This window comes from Globicephala melas, chromosome 17 (assembly GCF_963455315.2).
Source record: "Globicephala melas chromosome 17, mGloMel1.2, whole genome shotgun sequence".
NCBI classification, from domain to species: domain Eukaryota; kingdom Metazoa; phylum Chordata; class Mammalia; order Artiodactyla; family Delphinidae; genus Globicephala; species Globicephala melas.
The window spans coordinates 58,429,089-58,452,876 of record NC_083330.1 but is presented as its reverse complement, the minus strand read 5'-3'; the positions used below and the strand labels follow the sequence as shown (position 1 = coordinate 58,452,876).

Sequence of the window (23,788 nt, the reverse complement as noted above, 5' to 3'; positions counted from 1 at the left end):
TTAATGCTTAGATGTGATTTTTTTGCCTGATCCCTTCTCACCTCTCTTTATAATAGTACCCCATTTTTTTCTTTCATGAGGACTATCCCTCATCCACTCTCAGTCTATATAATTTGAGTAGAGCTGACCTCCTCCCCCCTAGCGCCGGAATGAACACCTGAATCAGGCCTGGGTAATTGGAAACGTTGTATTAGAACAGGGCCTAGTCGCAGAGGAAAACCACACCAGTCATGTGAAAGAGATAATGTAATATAAGCATGTATTAATTAAGTATCAAGTTGTTGACCAGGACCCTAAATAGGTAGAAAGAGAACCCTAAAGCTCCTGGAGGTACAGCAACTGCAGGAAGCAGCTTCTGCCCTTAAAGCAAGGGGATAAAACGGAAGAGGTGAGAATTACTAAAACGGAAGTGTGGAGAAGCAGCCCTGGGAGTTGAAACCTCGGAGAAGGCAAACTGCAACCCATCGGTGCAGACGTCTCTCAGCTCCGAGGAGGGGCCCCATGGGTCTGGTACCCACACACATCTCAGCAGAATGGGCTCCAGACCCTTAGTGCTGATGTCTGGCTCTCTGGTGGGGGGAGAGGGGTGGATGCAATAAAGCTGTTTCTGCAAGTGTTGCAAATTGGATTCAGGGACCGTGTTAGTAAGAAACTGCAGCTGCTAGAGTGAAGAAGTGACCCTCGCAAAGGCCCCAAGCAGTCAGGGAGTCTACAGGAAGCTCACAGGAAGAAGCATGTCCTTTCTTCTTCCATCCTCCTTCCAGGTCCTGCCTCAGCGCCCCTCAGTGGCAGAAGCTACAAAAAAGCTGCCACCAGAGAATTGTGGTTTGCAGAGCTCCAGCTCCAGTGCCACAATGTGGAGCATAGAAAGGTGGGCTTGGAGCTGGCACAGGCCACCCCTTCGGCTACTCAGCATCCGTATGCACCCTTCTTTACACATTTAAACTTTCAAACAATTAACTACCTGTTTCACCTAACATGATGCAACTGTCCTTCATACAAATGAAGGTATTCTCACACTCTTCACAAAATGAGAAGAGGCAAAATCCTAATGGTCATTGTACCTGTCTTTAGGTTATGTTAATTACCCCCTCAATGTCAACCTCAGTCCCAGATGAAATTCTGTTTCTGAAGACCAAATGGTAAAGTTAACCGCAAATAAAAAACACTTGTAGGGGGTGGGGGAGGGATGGACTGGGCATTTGGGATTAGTAGATGCAAAGTATTATGTATAGAATGGATAAACAAGGTCCTACTGCATAGCACAGGGAACTATATTCAATATACTGGGATAAACCATAATGGAAAAGAGTATAAAAAAGAATGCATATGTGTGTATAACAGAGTCACTTTGCTATACAGCAGGAATTAACACAACATTGTAAATGAACTATACTTCAAAAAAAAAAATTAAAAAAACACTTGGGGCTTCCCTGGTGGCACAGTTGTTGAGAGTACGCCTGCCGATGCAGGGGACGCGGGTTTGTGCCCCGGTCCTGGAAGATCCCACATGCCGTGGAGCGGCTGGGCCCGTGAGCCATGGCCGCTGAGCCTGTGGTTCCGGAGCCTGTGCTCCACAACGGGAGAGGCCACAACAGTGAGAGGCCCGCGTACCTCAAAAAAAAAAAAAAAAAAAGAGCAAGATGGAAGCTACTTTTTTGTAGCACCTAGCTTCAGAAGGTACATGCCATCATTTCCATAGTATTAGTATCTATTTGTTATATGGGTCAGCTCTATCCAGTGTGGAAGAGGACACACAAGCTTATGAATACCAGGAGGTGAGAATTTGGGGGCACCATCTTGGAGGCTGGCTGTTGCAACCATGTGTTCCATGTTTCTTTTGACATCAGCCAGAACCTCAATTTGTTCTTTAATTGGTGAAGCAACACAAACCTTCATTCCTGAAGTGTTTGAATACACCGTGGTTCTGCCTCTCTTTGTTTGTAGTGGTTTTTTATTAACTTTTACTATCAGATATAGAAGTAATAAGAGGCATCTTAGAGACTCTCCTCAGTTCCAGAAATAGTCCTCTCTACTCTCAGCCTGTAGCAGGAATCTAATTTGCTCTTTGAAATTGGGATCAACTATCCCAGCCAGTAGAGTAACTCTCTTCTCTGCCTGTTGGTTCAGAGGCATAAGAAAGAAACCCCCAAATGACTTGGTGGCAGTCTCATCTTCCAAATGAATGGAATTATTGTTGCACCCTTGGTAGGAGCATTTTACCCTTAGAAACAAGACGTCCAAGCCAGCAGAGCTCAAAGTTGTGAGGGGAGGAAGCAAAAATTCTCTGAGTGGGTTATAAAATGTAATAGTGAGAGGATCTCCTCCCATTTCTATGCTGGACCCATGTATTCTAGATATGGAAGAGACACACCATATATTGACCTCTGGTTCAAAGTTTATACTGCATCTTGTAAGAGAATATCCATCCTTTCAAGGTGTTGTCTCCAAACTGGCATTACTTACATAATGATGTATTATAGCAAGACCATTTAATACCACAAATTCCTTGATTAGAAGCAGTGTTGGCAGAATACCATGATGGCAAACAGGCATTTTGTTAAGTGATACTGACAGATGCATTATGGGAAAGAAAAGAAAACTCATATACAGAACAGACTCTGTTCCATTAAGGATAAATTTCTATTCCCTCCATGATGGAAAGAATCCAGTGTAATCAACCTGCCAGCAGGTGGCTGACGGGTTCCTTTCCCCTCCCCACCAGAATGGTGCCATACTGTGGGCTGTGTTGTTCTCAGCAGTAGTGATAACTAGGTCAGGGATGTTGTTGAAGCCCATGCATAGTCCCCCTTTTGTCACCATAGCCACTTTTTTCATGGGCCCAGTGAACAAGCACTCAGCGGCGGGAAAAGACATCTAACTGACATCTATAGAAAGTGCCATTCTGTCCACCTGATTTTTGAGAGCCTCCTCTGCAGTGAATGCCTATTGATGGATTTTCACATGCGACACAATTATCTTCATACTTTGTGCCCATTCTAAAAGATCCATCTATATACTTTTTCACCACACATCTTTCTCACAAACCTTCCAATCCTATTCTTTCCAAGTCCCTAACTTGACTAACATGTTTGTAGTACTTGCACCTTCCTGCTCATCAGAGTCAATCTGCGTAATCCCATCAATGTAGTGGGTCAGTGCGACATTGTGTGGAATATCAAGATGCTCATGATCTCCACAGACTATACTATGGCTGAAGGCAAATGAGCTGACTTAGCATGAAACAAGACTGTAAAGGTATACTATTGACCCTGTCAAGGAAAAACAAACGGATTTTTGGTGGTGGTCCTAGCAAATTGTTAAAAATAGAAGGAGAGAAAAAAAAAAAAAGGATTTTCCACATGAGGTGCCAGGAGCTGTGCTGATTTGTTCCAGCGAAGATATTACATCTGGAAGAGGTCCTGCAAATGAGTTACCCTCTGATTAACATTAAAATAATCTAGTCATGCTTCAAGACCCATCTGCCTTCTGCACAGACCAAATAGATGTGTTAAATGGAGATGAAATAAGAGTCAACATTTCTGCATCATTCAAGTATTTGGTGATGGTAGTAATCCCTGCAATCCCTCCAAAGATGTCTTATTCTTTTGGTTTACTATCCTGGTAGGGAAGAGAAATTCCAATAGCTTCCCTTTGACCCTTCATACTCTAATGACCCTTCATAAATGAGAGAGCTAATACAGGGACACAATCAGTTGCCTAGTATGTCTTTAAGTTGCACATTCTGGAACTGGAGAAAAAACACAGGGTGGGCTCACGGACCTACTGTGATTCAAACTTGGCATGTAACTCAATTTATCACCTGACCACCATAAAACTCCATTTTGAATGTTGGACCAGTTGCATTTTGAAACCCTAGCAATCAGCATCAATTCAGAGTCAGGGTGTAGTAATCTCCAAAAGTTCTAGATATTTCTATTCCCCAAAGCACATTCACTCTAGAAAATGGCCACAGGTCCCTTTGGGGAAGGCTTCACGCGGACTTCAGTAGTTGTGGCTCGCGGGCTCTAGAGCGCAGGCTTAGTAGTTGTGGTGCACAGGCCTAGTTGCTCCGCGGCACGTGGGATCTTCCTGGACTAGGGCTCAAACCCATGTCCCCTGCATTCTTAACCACTGCACCACCACGGAACTCCCTGTATTTTATTTTTTATATTTTAACTTAAAAATTACTATTTTATAAAAGTGAGTTGACTTTTCCAGCTCTCCAGTTTGGACTCTAATAATAGGCAATCAAATAGCACTGAATAAATATAAACCTTGTTAAAAATACCTAAAATTTGTGCATTTGAGGATATTGAAACAAGTATCATCAGTGTACATTTCACTTGCTTTATCACTTCATCTACACTTGATTTGCTAATCTTAACTCTTGTCATGATTGAAAAGTTATTTCTCCTCACAAGAACTACAGAACTATATTCACTTTTTTCCAGTACCTTTGCTTTCCTTTGAAAAAAATGTTCCTACCATTAAGAATTTAAACCAGAATCATGAAATGACAATAGAAAACACTCATCTGGCTTGACAGGTAATATAGCCTGTGTGGTCCTCCTGGTGTAAAGCTAAAATTCCACCTTCCACCAAAAAAGCACCTCTTGAATTCAACTGAGAATGACATTTCTACAGGAATAAATTTGAATTTTCTCATATTTAAGAAGTTATTTATTTTAGCCATAAATAAGAACTTATTCATGACGTACTTCATACATGATCATGATATTCTAAGGATACAGATTAGAAACACTATTTGAAGGTATCACAGGCAGCTGAAAGGAGCTACTGAACAATCTGACAACTTTACACTTCAAACTTACAGGGTTACTTTAATTTTGGCCTGAAGGATGATTAAAACAATTGGGGAGGGGGCCGAAAAAGAAAAGCTTGATTATTCAATTCCTAATTGAATTAACCCTTTAGACAGTTTTTTTAAAATTTATTTATTTTTGGCTGCGTTGGGTCTTCGCTGCTGCATGCAGGCTTTCTCTAGTTGCGGCAAGGGGGGCTACTCTTCATTGCGGTGCGTGGGCTTCTCATTGCAGTGGCTTCTCTCATTGTGGAGCATGGGCTCGAGGCGCGCAGGCTTAGTAGTTGTGGCACACGGGCTCAGTAGGTGTTGCTCGCGAGCGCTAGAGTGCAGGCTCAGTAGTTGTGGTGCATAGTTGCTCCACAGCATGTGGGATCTTCCCTCACCAGGGACCGAACCCATGTCCCCTACATTGGCAGGCGGATTCTTAACCACTGTGCCACCAGGGAAGCCCCACCTTTAGACATTTTTAAAGTAACATTTAAAGCCAACCTGAAAGAGTATTATTTTGGAATTTTTGCCATTTAAGATAACAGTTACATCTAAAAGAAAATCGTCCTCCAGAACTCAAAAAAAGGGATTTTTTTCTACCTAGGACCTTATAAACAATTAAGTTCTCAAGAAAAATTGAGAGAAATGATTTTTCAACAAAGAATTCTTTATCTTGCTAGATTATGAGTGCAAAAAATACAGGTTTAGACACACTGGTTGAGCCTCAAAAAATGTACCTCCTACACACTCTATGTTCCACCACAGCAGAAGAGGAAATCAAGAATGAGTAGAATGAAGAATCTAGGCTACAGAAGTGACAAAGTAGATTCTCTGGATAAGGACAGGAAATGTCTGGGTGATAGCTGAGCAACATGCTTGGCAGAAAACCTTTCCACATTGGAGGACAGAGGGCTGTCTCCATAAGTATTCCAGGGGTAAGAAATGACCTGATATTATATTGAAAATTATGAGATCCTTTCCAGAGTTACTGGAGAATATAGTAAGATCAAGTCAGAGGCTAGAAGAAAATGAGACCATTATTAACTTCTGGAATAACAAAAAAGTAACATAATCAACCATAGCAGGCTACTTGGTTTAGCGGTAAACAGAGTTTATAGTCATCAAAATGAAAATACTGAATTTGGGATGTATAAAGATTGAAATATTAATATATTAGAAAAATGGTGGAGTAAAATAAGTAAGCAAAATTTCTACTCTTTCTAGTAGGAAGTCAATAAATAATGGGCAGATCCAAAGGTAGCAGCAGATTCATTTTATTTGGAAATGTACATGTAAATTCTAAAACCACTACATGAGTTGAAAGAGAAAGTTTCCTTTGTGAATGTGAAAAAGGGATTACCTCTTTTTTGTCACAAGTGTTTTGGTACTATATGATTTTTTTAAACTATCTGCATATAATGTTGGAGGGTGGTGGGCAGCAGTAAGACAGAAAGAGACAACAGTTTTACATTAAAAAACAACCTCCAAATTCTCTAAGAAAAGTGAACATGATCACACCTAAATCCATCCATTCTGGGTTTTTTTTTTTAACAAATAATTTTATACAAAGGCTTGTGGGCCAATATTCATTTACAAAAATAAGTTTAGTCTTTTAACATAAGTACTTCTACAGTTTCAAAAAGAAATTCATTTTCATATTTGCATGTCTTTAAAAGTATCCAAAGGACTCATTACCCTTCTGCATTCTGCTTTTCGGAAAGTATTTTTGAGGTAGATCTGTTTCGGATTCTTTTTCTTTTTCTTTTCTTTTCAGAGGCAGATGAGTTTGTATCCTGTGTTTTTTTCTTTTTCTTCAAACAGCTAAGAGGATTAGGGCCACTTATTTTCTTGTGCTTTTTTTTTCTTCTCTGTTCAGGGTCTTTTACTAAACCCTGTTCCTCTTTGAGTTGCTTGATACCTTGTTTCTCTTGCCCTGAGACAAGCTGACCTGACTCTACTGCTTTAGCAAATGCAATTGTTTTTGGAGAAGGTTTGTCCAAGACTATAGTGTTCTGAATAATGAACATGAGAGGAATTCCAGGCTTTTTCTTTACTTTCATAGACAAATTCTGATCCTATTAAAAACAAAAATAGAACTATTTACTTCAAATATATCAATTGAATCAGATGCCTTAAAGAGATTTCTAAGAACTTAAAGTGGGCTATATTGAAAATAAAAGAGATCCCAGGTTTTACTTTTCAAATCAGTTAGGTCTTACTAATGGGAGTATATTTTATGATAAAGAAAGGAAGAAAAACATAAAAACTGACCACAGTTAAGTGGCAACAATGTGAATGGGATTTATCAATATTTTATATTGATCAATATTCTAAGACCATAAATTTTCTAGGACCTCGAATTACAAACTAATGCAAAGGTAAATATACTAGGTGATGTTCCTCATTTCTACTCTGAGATATGTTTCAGAAAGGGTCAAGAATGCTCACAGAGGGCTTCCCTGGTGGCGCAGTGGTTAAGAGTCCGCCTGCCGATGCAGGGGACACGGGTTCGTGCCCCGGTCTGGGAAGATCCCACATGCCGCGGAGCGGCTGGGCCCGTGAGCCGTGGCCGCGGAGCCTGCGCGTCCGGAGCCTGTGCTCCGCAACGGGAGAGGCCACAACAGTGAGAGGCCCGCGTACCACAAAAAAAAAAAAAAAGAATGCTCACAGAGATTGAAAGAATAGAAATAAAGTTGGAATTAGCTGATTCAGATTCTAGACTCAGCTCTGCTTCTAATTGTGTAATTTTATAATCCTACAAGCAAATTTAAGGAAATCTGTATGTGTGTAAGCTTATTCATTAATATCGACCCTGAGAGTCTCTCCTCCCCTGCTTCCCAGTCTTTAAAAGCCTGAAACAGTTCCATACTGGAGGTATAGTCTCAAACAATATGAAACACGACTTTCTAAGAAATAATATGAAACACGGGAACGTGAAAAAACATGCATAAACATAAAATGTAAAATCTTTGCTCTACTTCCCTTCCCTTCAAGAGCCCCAAAACATATCATCACATCTGTCAATAATTTTTATTTTACAAAAGGAAACTTCAGTAATTTAGAAGAAAATCATTATGCTTAATGTTCTCTCCTCAAATTCTGAAATGACAATTGCTTTTGTTGACTACAAATTAACTTGAAAGCGTGCATTTTAAAAAGTTGAAACACTTAAACCACTTCCACCTAATTTTTTCTAACGATAAATAGCTCCATATGGAGTATAAATAGAAATGATTAAGATTGACTCTGGTTTTAAAAGTGGTATCACCTGTGTTGCCACAAAGTAATGGTGAGGATTCCCATCTTCCACCATGGAAAGCAGACATTCTGATCCACTCACTGAATTCTTGAAATGGGGACAGTTTCGAACCTGGCATTTTTGTGCAATCAGCTTTGCCCCATATAAGTCCTTTCCCAATGTTTCCAACTCTTTTAACACACACCTGAAAAAAAAAAGTTATTAGCAGCTCACAATTATAACAGACGCATATCTGTTGTTCACATAAATTATAAAAAAAAATACCCAATTCTTCTTTTTAAACTACAAACCATACATTAAGCATTTCACTCTTAAAAGACCCGAAAAATGCATACACCAAGTAGAAGGAACATAATAAACAGTTAACATGTACTGAGCATTTATGTGCAGGCAGCATGCTAACTGCCTTTACATAAATTCTCGCTTATCTCAAAACAGCCCTACAAAGTTGGGCAGCTTACTTTATTTTTTTTCTACTTTTATTCTATTTATTTATTTTTATTAATTTTTCTTGGAGTATGGTTGCTTTACAATGTTGTGTTAGCTCCCACTGCAAAAAATGAATCAGCCACACACAGACAGATATCCCCTCCCTTCTGGACTTCCCTCCCATTCAGATTAGCACAGTGCATAAGGTAGAGATCCCTGTGCTATACAGTATGAGGGCAGCTTACTGTAAAATTATCCTTATTTTAGAACACCTCATTCTGAGAGATTTCAAGTAACATGCCCCAATTCAAACAACTAATAAGAGGTAGAGTTGAAATGTGAATCTAAGTAGTTTGACGATAGATGCTTTGGACCAACCACAGTGCTACAGGCTTCTTCAAGTGCAAATCGGTGCACCTTCAGAATATTTTCAGCTTAGAAAAGTAAACATTCTCAAGTCACTGGCGTGTTTAAAAACAATCACAACTTTCTTTCACTTTGCATTTTCATATTAATATCAGGCAATGTTTTTCAAAGTGTCATCTATAAACTACCCCTATCGGAATGACACAGTGATATTAATTTCTAGCTCCTTTCTCATCCCCAAATCTGAACTCCTTGTGGAGTCAAACATTAGCATCTTAATAAGCTCCCCAGGTACTTCCTCTTAAACATTACGACGAGAACTACTGAGTCAAAGATTTCTCAACCTTAGCCAGCCCTTGCCTGATTCTACCTTGCCTCACCTGCTTTATCACACCATTAGTTTTTGATTTTTTTAAGAGATTTTGCTTCTAAAGTCATCCATTTTGAGTTTCAGGCCTAAATTGCCAACTACTTATTGAATATTTCTTGTGGATGACCCGCCATCAGCTCTTTGTCAAATTCACGATGTCTAAAATCAAACTACTTTCCTGCCTCCAGACTTCTCCAGGGCTTGCTACCTCTTTGAATTTATTATCTTCTCAGATACTGTTTCGAAATCAGAAATCCTATTTAACCTTTGCTTCCTCACTCCTACCCCTGCCCCTACCCCATCAGTGGTAGTCCTATCTCAGCTGTTGGAATCTACCTCTGTAACATCTCCTTGTGAAATTCCCACCTCTCCTCTCTCAGGTTCAGGCTCCCATTATTTCTTGACTAGACAACCACAAACAAAACGTGCATGTCTTCATTCTCTTGCTTCTTCTTCTTCTTCTTGCTCTTCATTCTCTTGCTTCTCCAACTTACCCCTCACATAGCTGCAGTTATCTTTTCTAGAAGATACTTATCAGGTCTGATAGCATTTATCTCTTGATACACACCAAGAATTGACAATAATATGCTTTAAAATAAACTAGCAGTAACTTATTCTTAAATGAATAAGAATGACCATGTTGGGACTTCCCTGGCGGTCCAGTGGTTAAGAATCCGCCTTCCAATGCAGGGGACGCAGGTTCCATCCCTGGTCAGGGAACTAAGATCCCACATGCTGCGGGGCAACTAAGTCCACGAGCCACAACTAGAGAGAAGCCTGCACGCCTCAACGAAAGATCCCACATGCTGCAACTAAGACCCACCCGAGGTAGCCAAAAAAAAAGAATGGCCATGTAAATAATTGCAATAACTGGGTGACAGACGTTTCGTTATACTATTCTATTTTTGTGTATGTATAAAATATCCCATAAGTTAAAATAAATTCTTTAGGGGGAAAAATGCTGCAGAATATAATTTCATGCAGTACTTCTCAACCTTTTTTATATTACAGCCCTGTATTAAAAATGTTAATATTTCTATGGCAGACAGGGGTAAGTGGACAAGGCTTGTAGCCAGAAGCAATCAACTCTGGGGCACACACCATCTGAGAACTTGTCTGGGAGCTCTGAAGGAGATGGGGATCAAAACTTAGGGGGTAACTATGACCCATTTGAGGCTCTGCTTGAATGAAACCCACATGAAGTTCTGAATATAGAAAGCTGTTCATGGAGTAGTGTTATGTGAGAAAAGCAGGCCATTAATATCACATGCAGAGTAAGAGCCCATTCGTGTGTGTGTGTGTGTGTGTGTGTAAAGAACTGGATGATACACCACATGCTAACAGTGGTCAGTCACTGGTGTGGTATTATAGGTCATTTAAATTTTCTCTGTTCACTTTTTAAAGGAAATATTCTACAAAGGAAAAAAAAACAAAACTAAGTTTATGAATAGTAGTTCTTCATTATGCAGACTCAACTTATCTTCTTATCAGCTTCTTTCCCAAATATACGCTGTGCTCTAATCTCTTTCCCTGGCATTTCACAACTCCACTCCACTCCTTTGTTCAAGAGGTCCCTACAAGTCACTTCTCTTTTCTTTCACTCAAAAAATGTCCTTCCCCTCAGAACTGAACCGTGACTGGGCTCAAAAGTTATCTCCTCTGTGGAACCTTCCTTGATTCCATCTTTCCTCCAGTCAACCCCCCAAGATTCCATCTTAGGTGTTTGAAGAAGTGAGGAAACTAGGGGTCAAAACACACCAATTAGAGGTTGATTTATGCACTTCGCTGGCCATACGGGCTGGGAGATCGTCCTGTTCATCAAGTTATCCTCTGCTAGAGCAGTGCTTGGCGTATGGCTGGTGCTCAATAAACACAGCTGAATAAACAAATGACCTTGCACAAAGTTAGGAAACATCGAGTCCTGACTTATCTTTCTGGGAATCGAAGATATTACATCATGGGGCAGTTGTGAAGCTTCAAAAATTCTTAAACTGGGAAAAGCTATGCAAACAACAAGCAATCACTTAGAGGATACAGGTCTGAGATACCAATAAACGCTCTACACCTCGTCCGACTTATAGGAAGTGTGTTAAGTAGTTACGAGCTTTTTTCTACAAATGAGTAATCCAAGGCTCAGAGAGGTTAAGTAACTTGTCCGAAATCACAAAGCTGGTAGAACTGGGCCCAATACTGGAAACCAGGTCGAACGGCAAAGCACGTGTTCTTAGCCTCCAGGTTAAGATGAATACTCGCCGGACCTTATACTGTCTATCTACTTGGTAGATACTCGCCCACCCTCCTTAGCGGTCCCGCTGAACTGTCAGCTCCGCGTGGGCGGCGCGCTTTGCCCCTCGAGGGCTCCCAATGGATGCCTGCGAGCAGCGGCCTCGCCTCTACCGCACCCGCGGGGCCCCCGCGCCTCCACCCGGACCAGCCAGGCCCACCTGGTGGTGCACAGCTGAATCTCCCCCATGAGGTAGCGGGGCAGCTGCTCCCGCAGCTGGATGCGGCCCCGCAAAGCCGCCTGACAGAAGGTGCCGTCCAGCAGGATCTGGTACGGCTCGCGGACCCCAAAATTGTTGCGGAAGAAGCCAAGATGCTTCTTGGCGTGTTTCTGCCTCGTGATCTTCATGCCTGGCTTTCCCGGAGCGAGCCACCGGACCAGAAAGCAGCAGCGAACTCCCCCCACACAGCCCGCTATCGGCAAGACGGGCTTCTCCCGGAAATGAAAAACCCTTGGCCCCGGAAGCAAACACCCCATCTGTGGGCCTGGTTTACGTCACTCCCAAACGAGAGCGCGCTTTACCCGGTGCCCGCGCTTTAAGGGACACGCCCTCGGGGGCGGAGCTTGTCTGTAAGTGGGAAAACGACTAAGTGCTCGATTAGAGGCGCACATGCGCAGTCATGGTCCAGGTTAAAAAAAATACACACTGCCTCTTGCGCGTTACCTGGCGCGGCGTCTGAAAAATCCACGGTATAATAATAATCAGTGAAAATATTGAGCCTTAATATGTCCTAGGCACTGTTCTAGGTAATATACCTTATATTTTTCCCTTTAATGTTAATAATTCTCAAATGAGGGAAGAAAGCGACCAAAGTATATTGGGTGACTATGATTGGGCAGGTTTGTAGTGATTGCCTTCCTATAAAGAAGTTAAGCACGTTTACTAAGGGCACGTGGTTCTTTAGTGTCAGAACTATCACCGGAACTCAGGTCGCCTGCCTGAAGTTCAAATATTCTTGCACTCCCCCTCACCTCCCGCACACATTCCCGCCATAGGACCACTCCCACTGAAGAGCCAAATGTCAGGGCAAAAAGTCCTCATCGTTTTGCATTTCCTCTTCTCCTGGAGACCATCCTAAATCACTCGCATGGAGTGTTTCCGGAAGACTTATTCAAGAACTTCGTTTTCCAAGAGTCAGTGTCCCTAAACTAGAGTGCTAATTCTGCCCCTCACCCAAGCCATTTGACCTTGAGCAACTCCCCAAGAAACGGGTTCAGCTTCCTCACTGTCAAATAGGTTGGCAGGACTAGATGACTTTTAAGAACGCTTTTTATGTCTATAGTCTCTGAGGTAGGAGAACGACATACTGGGCTACTAACAGGGAGGTACAAAGCTGACCGAAAGTTTAGAAATTACTTGCTCAACTTGATTAATGAAGAGAGTAAATCTGAAAATTTTGAGTTCCCCCGTGGCTAACTGCCACATATCCACTTCAATTCTAGGCAAAATAACCAAAGAATGGGGAGTATGGAATTTTGCATTTTTTCTTCTGGCCTGGAATCTGTCCCAAATCTCGTTTTAGCTAAAGATTGAGAGAAAGAACCAATGCAGAAAAATAACTTACAAAGTGATCGAGATGTGTTATTTGCATTTGGGGTTTTATTTGAAGATATAGATTTATGAAATTGGAACCAAAATCTTCTATAATGTTAACCCTGTCTTGATTCACAGCACAACACCCCTTAGATGACTGCTTTCATTTAACTGAAAATAAATTTAGGAATTGGAAGACATGAAGAGTTATTGTAGGATTGGATTTATGGTTCTTGAGTATAATTGCTCATGACCTTCCAATCTGAATACTCTCTTTATCCCTGTGTGCCAACACCCCACTCTGACTATAATCCCGCCAAAGACAGAAAATATACTATCCCAGCCTTGCAAAACAGTTAAAACAGTTTTAAAAACAGGCTCACAGATTTATCTACCAGCTCCATCCTGTTAGCCACGTTTCACTACTAAGAAAAATGAGGTTCAGGACTAGGGATTTGAGTCATACTCTAGTTTTTTTGTGTTTTTTTTTTTAATTTACTAGACTGTAGCATTTTTTTCAAGCTCTATGTATATGACAGTGCTATTTACACAACTGACCCTTATTTCACAAATAAGAAGACAGTCTATACTGCTGATTATCAAATCTAAAACAGAATTTTCTGTTACAGCAGTGTTTCTCAAAACATGATCCTAGGACCTGCAGAAAAGTTCTTAGTGTGCTTGTTTAATATGCCCATTTCTGATTCAAAACAAGTACTGAGGGAGAGGGATACTAATCAGAGAGGAAGTGACATTTATTACAATATCCCCAAGTCATTTATTATGCATATTGGTGTTCCAGAAGGACTGTCTGCAGTAAAGCATCACTATTTACCCAATGGGACATTTTCATTAAATGGTCCACTGAATACATTTTGGCCTGATGCCAAATGACCTGGTATTGGAAAATCAATATTTGGCCACAACAAAAGGCAGAAGCCAAATATTGCCATTATTGGAGAAACTATTTGGTTATAAGTTTAAATCTGAAATTTTACTTTGAAAATTATTATAATATTATTAAAAATTTTTAATTAAAAATTTTTAATAGTCATTGAAAATTTTTTTGACATTAGAGTGCAGGAACAGTAATGTCTCAGCATTGCTAGCTGCTATTTTTTTCCTCAGGTCAGTACACTGGATATTTTCCAGGCCAAATAGACATTCAGTTGAGGTAGGAGATTCATTTATTTTTCTTTATTTTTTCATACTCTTCATATTCTTTATTACATCTGGATCAAATATAATTTATAATATGATGTTGTTGTACATGATTTTGAAGTTCTTCCTTCATGAAATTTTGATGAAGCCAAGTTGACCTGAAAATGATTTATTCCTGCAAGGTATGACTAATTCCCAAACAAGAATTTTCATGAAAGATTCATGTCCTAAATGGAATTAAATAGGTAAATATTAAATACAATTCATAAAGGTTATTTTGTTTAATTTCATAAATACTAGTATACCAAATAATTCAGCAAAGATATCTATTGTGATATTATTCTGCCTTATATTCATATTTAAATATTTGTTAACATCTGTTAGCTCCAAAGGAATACAACATTTTCCCTAACGTTATCCAGCTAACATATTCTTTAAATAAATATTTTCCTGAAATAAATAATGTAAAACAACTTAGGTAAACTGGTTTGTATTGAGGACTTATTAGTCCTTCACTAAGATCCCCTAGGATAAACTCCATCTGGGACTTGCTTACTGTGAGTTTTTATATATAGGAGAAGGTGTTATGAAGGTTGGTTCTGGAGGCTGCCACGTTTTTAAAAGTCATCCTTACAGTTTTCAAATTAGAAAAATAACACATGCCTGTTATAACGAGAGGAACAATGGAACAACACAGGATATTCATCTACTCTTCCTTGCCCAAATAACACATGTTAACCTACTGTGTAACTTCTGTAATTTTTTAATATTCATGTACTTATTTGCCTACATATATGCATACATATGTAGAGATTTTTGTCACTCTATGTTATTCAAAGATAGAATCGTATTTTATCACTTCTGTACATTTTGCTTTTCTTACCCAACAAGCCTTGTGGAAATCCTCTCCACACATACTCCAAGTCAGTTGGCATAGTTCTTATTCATTATTTTTAACGGCTGCTTGAAATTTCCCACAAAATCACCACATTTAACATAATGACTGTGACACAGACTGTAAATTGATGCTCAATATCTCTTCTCTTTAGTGATAGGATCCTAATTTTATTCTGGACAATAGTGTGCCCAGAAAAGAGAATCCATTTCCCAGCCTTCTGTGCAGTCAAGTACAGTCAAACGATTAAGTTTTAGCCAAGGGTATGTAAGTATAAGTGTGACAAGGGACTTCTGGGAAAGCTGCTTAAAGGAACTTAACTTGGTGATGAGCACTTTTTTTTTTTTCCATTGCCTTTCTAACCACTCCCTGGAATTTGGATGTGACGAAGGGAACCCTAGCAGTGTATTTTAGACCAAGAAGTAAACTTGAGGATGGAGGCCATGTGCTAAGACAGCAAAGTAGATAACAGAAGCAGCCTGGCCATCAATGACTACGAAACTACCTTTCCAAATCTAGACTTTCTACCTCTGGCCTTGTTTTACATGAGAAGAAAAATAAACTTCTATTTCAGTTTTAAAAAATTATTTTCTTTTTATTTTTTGAGACTATAGTTTTTAGAGCAGTATTAGGTTTACAACGAAATTGAAAAGAAGATATAGAGACTCCCCATGTAGCCCCTGCCTCCACACATGCATAGCCTCCCCCATTATCAGCATTACTCAGGACTTTGCTGGTAGTACAGTGGTTAAGAATCTGCCTGCCAATCCAGGGGACATGGGTTCGAGCCCTGGTCCGGGAAGATCCCATATGCTGTGGAGCTACTGAGCCCACATGCCACAACTATTGAAGCCCGTGCTCTGCAACAAGAGAACTCTGCGCATAGCCCCTGCTCTCTGCAACTAAAGAAAGCCTGTGTGCAGCAACGAAGACCCAATACAGCCATAAATAAATAATTCATTAAAAAAAAAATCACTCACCAGAATGGTACATTTTTTTCAACCAAGAAGGAACCTACATTGATAAATTGTTTCTTTTATATGCAGCCAAACCCAATCTTAATTGACAGAGTATGTTAAAACTACTTGCCAGAATTAGAGAATTTTATATTGGCAGATGTTTTCAATAAAAGTTTGATGTTGGTTAGTGTTTGCCAATACAATTACCCTTTCTTTGAACAGGTTCAAAATCCTAGTTTATAAGTTTTGTGAAAGGTAAAAAACTTTTTCAAAGTAAAATAAACTAAATCCATTTTACATACTATAGAAGTTATCTTGTCATTTGTTTCTTTTGAACGTATAAACAATTTGATTTGAACTGAGAATGTCAGTGGGATATATCTCCTGTTTGGAAAAGTTAGTTAAATATGAAGAACCCCAGCTGCTTGGGCAAGAAACATCAAGGAAATGTTAGTGTCACCCAGTTGTCAATCAAAGAAAGCGAGCAGAATTTCTGTCTGTTGGCCCAGCTAGTACCAGTGGGCTCTTCCTTAAATGACAAAGGAGAAACTGTATCTTGGAAAAAAAATTCAAGGGATTGCTTTGTCAAGGATATTTCTAAGCAAGACAGTGATCAGGAAGTAGTTCACCATTGGTTATCAGATGACTGTTGTCAGATGGCTGCAAAATTAGACTAGCAAACTTGCTTGGTAAATAGTTTATTTGAATGAAATTATACAGAGAACAAATACTGCCATGTGAGGTAAGTTGAAAGGAATTTACTATTACACAATAGATCTGCATAGTGCTCTCCATTGGGATTTTACTACAAAATGTTCAGTGGCATTAATTGAAGTAGTAAAAACATACAATGGTAGAGAAAAAAGAAAAGTTAAGAAGTGGTAGCAATGTGCAAAATGTTTTACTTTGATACATACATAACAAACTGCCCTTTGAAATTTAATTAAATCATAACTGAAACTGGTAGAGAAGTTCATACTGTATGGGGTCATTCATTTTTAACCTATCAAAGCATTTTTAGAAGATTAATGAATCCTTATAAAATTACTCTAAGTAAGCAAATATTATTACTGTTACTTAAAGGAGTTTAAAGATTGAGAATTATGTCAGATTATGACATTAAACGAGTTCCTAAAAACACTATTTATTTATATTGAACAAAATGTTGAAGACAACCTTTTCACTCATGGTTTCGTATATATTTTTAAGCAGCAGGAGGACTTCAGGGCAGAAACTGAACTTCTGGTGGCAAGGCTTTCAATAATTCAGTAGAATATTATTTCAAAGTCTTATATTTATAATTGAATTACACCAATACAAGGTATTAGTTACATGATATTATACCAAATAAAAGTCGCTCTTAGAATCTGTGCAAATGTTTTCAATGTGCGATCACTTTCTTTTAATATTAGTTGATAAGTCATACATCAAAATACTGGGATGAGAAGATCAAACATCATTTTAAAATTATTATTTTAGCAAACACATAGAAAATACCCACATGCTGAGTCATAAGAATAATGAATATTATTTTCTTTTTACTGGCTCTCTCTTTACCCTCTCTATTGTGACTTTTCATAATTTTGAACAAATCACTTAGTTCTTCAAAGTATAACCTCACATAGTGTGTATGTACACAGAAGAAGACGTATGACTTAAATTGATCCCAGACTAAAGAGAAAGACTTTTTCCCCATGGTTAGGAGAAGAGGTTTTCTTTTTCTTACAATAAACATTAAAAAAGAAGCACATTGTGTTCTTTGCTACTGGCAGGTATTTTGAGGTTATAGGGGTAGCCAGTCAGTTTGTGGACAGAACCAAAACACGGTAAAAGACAGAGCAACGGGCTTCCCTGGTGGCGCAGTGGTTGAAAGTCCGCCTGCCGATGCAGGGGACATGGGTTCGTGCCCCCGTACGAGAAGATCCCACATGCCGCGGAGCGGCTGGGCCCCTGAGCCATGGCCGCTGAGCTTGCGCGTCCGGAGCCCGTGCTCCGCAGCGGGAGAGGCCATAATGGTGAAAGGCCCGCGTATCGCCAAGAACTGGAGTCTTTATGCTGCTTCATTTGGAGTCTGCCCCCTTCTATACATTTAGTTATGTGATAGAATACATTTCCTTCTTGTTTAAAATAATTTAAATTGTTTTTTGTTTACTTTTTTTTTGGTTGCTTGTAGCCCAAAGCATCTTAACTGATGGAATATTTGTTAAATCTATGCAAGAAAATGTACTTTTAAAGGGAAAATGATAATATTACCTGTATAATATTTTACCTTAAAGAAGTTTAAGATGTTCTGCATATGTTCTTGTTTTGTCCTGGACACCATTGTGAAGAGGCTGGGATGCAAAGTTAAGTGTTGCTATTAGCTGCTTTCAACTATCTCTCAAAGGCATTTTTTCCATTCTAGTTAAATATTAAAGAAAGCAGTTAGTGTTTTAAGCCAAATGATTTCTTTTGGCCAAATGAATATTTGTGGACTTCTAAAGAGTTTATGAACTTAATTCAGAGCTTCAGTTTTGCCCTGTTTATATGTTGTTTCTTCTGGCTTTGCTTATGTCCAATTTTTGTGTCCCAGGCCTTGTTCATGAATTGTGATGGCACGGCATATTCTTTTGGAGAGGAGGAGATAGGACGGCTCTTGCCCTTTCCTCCCATTTCTATGGAGTAGGGAGTTTCTGATCCCCTTCTTATGAGTGAATGTTATTGGAAGGTAGGCTTCCTGTTTCTCTCTATACCTGGTTACTTATGACTCCCTAACAATGGAGTGACTAATCTGATGTTTGGGGAGATCCTGTCACCATGCCATAATGGTATCTCCTTCTCAAGGGGAAAAAAAGATCTTTGTGTTCCTTTCCTAGAAAATAATCTACAAAGAAGAGATAAGAACATACACCCCTTACAGGCTTTCATTGAAAATTTGATTGAAAATGGCGCTTCCTTGACTCCTTTCTTTCTAATGGGTACTAAAGCAGAACAATTCCTCGGTTGTATGTCACGAACATGTGGTTACTTTCCAGAGGGACAGTAAATAGAAAGGTCAGATGACTTTCTACCCTCTTCCTTCACACCAAGGCTAGAACCAATGCTATGTTGGTCCTATAGAGGTTGCCTGCCAACCCTGAGCTCAACTCAGACTGTCAAGATGTCCAAAGGAACCTTGCCTTCCATAGAGGTATGGAAGAAGGCAACAACTGAATAGGAATAAACTGACATTAAAAAAAAAAATCCTTTGGCTCATCTGAATACTGAATAGGAATAAAGTGACATTTTAAAAAATCCTTTGGCTCATCTTTGGTGTCTTGACTCTTCTATTTTATTGCCTTGAGAGGGATTTAGGTAAATCTTAGCCAAGTGAAAGAAAACAGCTCTAGTACTGGCTGGGTCTAAGGCATGGACTGGTCACAGTCTGACATTCACTGGGCTGTGTTTTCCGAATGGGTTGAGTTACTATGCCACAAAAGCAGAACTAGTCAGACTGTTTATTTTTTCATTTTTTCGCTCAGGCATGGCAGGCTATCCTTTGCTTCCTGTCCTCATGCGGTAATCACCGTGGACAGGGCCCACAGCTTGCTTTGGAAGGCCTTTACCATCCTCTCTCTTTTTGCCTCTGACTAAATTTGAAATATTTCCAGCACATATAGAAGTATGCTAAAAACTTTAGCTCCAGTGACAGAGAGAATGAAGAACATATTATTGGGAATACAGGATAAATTTATTTTATCTGGTATATGAATATCCACAGTGAAATTAATAACCACAACATCAAAACTGCCTTTTGGAGGGCGGCTAAAGTACAATTTAATGGTTGTGAGCAATCTTCTTTGGGTGATCAAGTATATTCAGTATTCTGTTATTTAATTTCTTCTGCATGTTTGCAGGCTTACTTTGCTCTAGGATCGTGAAGAGGAAGTTTAGTTTATTGATTTGAGATACATCCTCTTCTATAATGTATACATTTAGCTATAAACTTTCCTCTCAGTACTGACGCAGCTGTGTCCCACAAATTTTAACATTTTATATTTTCATATTCATTCAGTTTACTGTGTGTTTTAAAATTTCTCTTAAGACTTCCTGTTTGATCCACGGGCTAGTGGAAGCATGTTCTATAGTTTCCAAGTATTTGGAAAATTTTCTGTTACTTTTATATTTTGATTTCTAGTTTGAATCCATTGTGGTTGCTGAACATACTCTGAATGATTTCAGTTACTTTAAATTTGTCAAGGTTGGTTTATGACTCAGGATATGATCTCTATGTTCCATGGGGATTGGACAAGAATGTGTATTTTGTTGCTGTTGGGTGGAATGTTTTATAAATATTGATTAGATCCTGTTGATTGATGGCATTGCTAAATTCCTTTATATCCTTGCTGATTTTCTCTCTAGTTGTTCTATCAACTGTTAAGAGAGGAGAGTTGACATCTCTAACTATGACTGTGGGTGTGTCTATTTGTCCTTTGAGCTCTATGAGTTTTTTCTCAACATAAGTTCAGCTTTGTTGCTAGGACATACACATTTAGAATTGCTGTGTGCTTTTGGTGATTGACCATTTTATCATTATATATTTCCCACTGTCTCTGGTGATTATCTTAGCTCTGAATTCTCTTTTATCTGATATTAATACAGCCAGTCCTTCTTCTTTTGATTGACGTTTGCATGATAGATTTTTCCATCATTTTATGTCAACGTGCCTATATCGTTATATTTGAAATCAGTTTCTTTTAGACAGCCTATGGTTAGGTGGTTTTTATCTATTCTTCCAATAGTTGTATTTTAATAGGTGTATTTAGAACATTTATATTAATCTAGTTATTGATATGTTTAGGCTTAAGACTACCATTTCATTTTTTCCCCCTATAATTCTCTGTTTTTATTTCTGTTTTCTTTTTATTGCATTCTTGTGGGTTATTTGAACATTCTTTAGAGTTTCATATTGATTTATTTATGCTGTTTTTGAGTGTCTCCCTTTGTAAAGCATTTTTAGTGGTTCCTCTAGGTATTATATTAGATAAAAATAACATCACAGTTTACTGTTAAGTCATTTAACCAGTTCAAGTGACTTGTAGAAACCTGACCTTCCTATATGTCCCTTAACCAGCCCTTATTTGCTTTAAGTGTTTCTTCTACGTATATTTAGAGCCACACTAGGTAATGCTATAATTTTTGCTTTAACTCTCAAAAATAATGTAGAAAATTCAAGAGGAGAAGGAAAGTCTATTGTAATTACTCATATTTTTGTTTACTGTGTTCTTTCTTCCTTATGATGTTCCAAGGTTTATTCTTTTATTGTGTCTTTTCTTTTTAGAGAACTTCTTTCAGTCATCCTTTTACGGTAGGTCTACTGGTAACAAATTGTTTTAGTTTCCCTTCATCCAAGAATGTTTTGATTTCTTTTTTATTCCTGAAGGATATTTTGGCTGGATATAGGTTTCTGGGTTGGTAATTCTTTCTTTTACCAGTTTGAAAATATTATGCAACTTCCTCTGGTCTCTGTGGTTTCTGTTGAGAAATCCACTCTAATCTAATTGTTTTTCTCTTATATCAATATAAGGTGTTTTGAGGCTTCCCTGTTGGCGCAGTGGTTGAGAGTCCGCCTGCCAATGCAGGGGACACGGGTTTGTGCCCCGGTCCGGGAAAATCCCACATGCCGTGGAGCGGCTGGGCCCGTGAGCCATGGCCGCTGAGCATGCGCGTCTGGAGCCTGTGCTCCGGAAAAAAAAAAAAATTAAAAAAAAAATATATATAAGGTTTTTTTTTTTTTTTTTTTTTTTGCTTTCAAGATTTTTTTCTTTGGTTTTCAGAAGTTTGACTGTAATATGTCTTGGTGTGAAGTTCTTTGGATGTATCGTGTTTGGCATTCACTCAAGCTTCTTGAAACTGTAGGTTATGACTTTTCCCCTATTTGGGAAGTTTTTATTCATTATTTCTTTGAATACCTTTTAACCCCTGCTCTCTTTCTTTTGTCTTTGTGAGACGTCAATGACAGGATTGTTAGATATGTATTTTTTATAGTTCCAAAGACCTCTGAGTCTCTGTTCATTTTTTGTTCCAGTCTCCCTTTTTTAAGTTGTTTTTAAAATATACATAACATAAAAACTTATATTTAAAATCCTTTTTTGAGTGAACAATTCAGTGCCGTTAAGTATGTTCACATTGTTGTGCAACAATTACCACTGTTCATCTGCAGAACTGTTCCATTATCCCAAATTGAAACCTGCATCCATTAAACAATAACTCCCTACCCCTCCGTCTTTCCAAGTCCTGGTAATTGCTATTCTACTGTTTCTTCTCTACAGATTTCACTATTCTAGGTGCCTGATATAAATGGAATCATACAATATTTGTTTTTTTGTGTCTGGCTTATTTCATTTAGCATATTGTTTTCAGGGTTCATCCTCGTTGAAAAGGTTCAGCATGTCTCTGACTTTCATTTCTTTTTAAGGCTGAATTATATACCTTTGTATGTAAATACCACATTTTATTTATTAATTCATCTGTTGAAGAACATTTGAGTTGCTTCCACCTTTTGGCTATTATGAATAATGCTGCTATGATACTGGTGTACAAATATCTGTCTGAGTCCTTGCTTTCAATACTTTTGGCTATATTCCTAGAAGTGAGATTGGTAATTCTACGATAATTTTTTGAGGAACTGCCATACTCTTTCTCACAGTGGCTGTACCATTTTATATTCTGTTAATTTATGTACAGACTGGGTGATTTTTATCATTCTATCTCCAGTCCTCTGATTTTTTTCCATTGTCCTTTCTTTTCTGCTGTTAAGCCCATCCATTGAGTTTTTTTATTTTTGGTTATTGTATTTTTTAAGTTCTAAATTTATATTTCATTTTTATTTATATCTTGGCTGAGACTTTGAACTTCTTTTCTGACACTCTTTTCATTTGTTTCAAGTGTGTTTGTAATTGTTTGTTGAAACATTATATGGTGACTACTTTAAAATCCTTGCTGGATAATTCTAACGTCTCTGTAATTCCAGTGCTGGCATCTATTTGTCTTTTTCCATTCAGTTTGAGATCTTCCTGGTTCTTGATGCGATGATGAGTGATTTTTTAAAATTGAGACATAGACTTTTGGGTATTCTGTTACAGAACTCTGGATCTTCTTTTTTTATTTTTTAAACTTTAAAAAAGTTGAGGTATAGTTGCTGTAGAATATTATATAGGTTACAGGTATATAGTGATTCACAATTTTTAAAGGCTATACTCCATATATAGTATTATAGAATATTAGCTATATTCCCCATGTTGTACAATATATCTTTGTAGCTTATTTAATAACTAATAGTTTGTACCTCTAATTCCCACACCCCTATTGCTCCTTTCCCCTTCCCTCTCCACACTGGTAACCACTTGCCCTCCAAGTCCATCCATTTTGCTGCAAATGGCAAAACTTCACTCTTTTTTATGGCCAAGTAGTACTCCATTATACATACATACCACTCTTCCTTATCCATTCATCTGTTATTTGACACTTAGGCTGATTCCATATCTTGGCAGTTGTAAATAATGCTGCTATGAACATTGGGTTGCATGTATCTTTTTGAATTAGTGTTTTTGTTTTTCTCGGGTATATACCCAGGAGTGGAATTGCTGCGTCATATGGTAGCTCTATTTTTAGTTTTTTAAGAAGTCTTCATACTGTTTTCCACAGTGGCTGCACCAATTTACATTCCCACCAACAGTGTATGTGGGTTCCCTTTT

The 23,788-nt window shown here is 38.6% G+C and overlaps 1 protein-coding gene across 1 annotated transcript; it reads right to left on the bottom strand.

Annotated features, from left to right (window-relative positions):
- Nucleotides 1–6,073: 6,073 nt before the first annotated feature.
- Nucleotides 6,074–11,973, bottom strand: UTP23 (UTP23 small subunit processome component). The gene is made up of 3 exons (XM_030875647.2): nucleotides 11,685–11,973; nucleotides 8,085–8,259; nucleotides 6,074–6,891 (listed from the first exon to the last, which is right to left on the bottom strand). Exons 1-3 carry the CDS (start codon nucleotides 11,870–11,872, stop codon nucleotides 6,508–6,510), a joined length of 747 nt encoding a protein of 248 aa, XP_030731507.2. The 5' UTR covers nucleotides 11,873–11,973; the 3' UTR covers nucleotides 6,074–6,507.
- Between the last annotated feature and the right edge of the window lie 11,815 nt (nucleotides 11,974–23,788).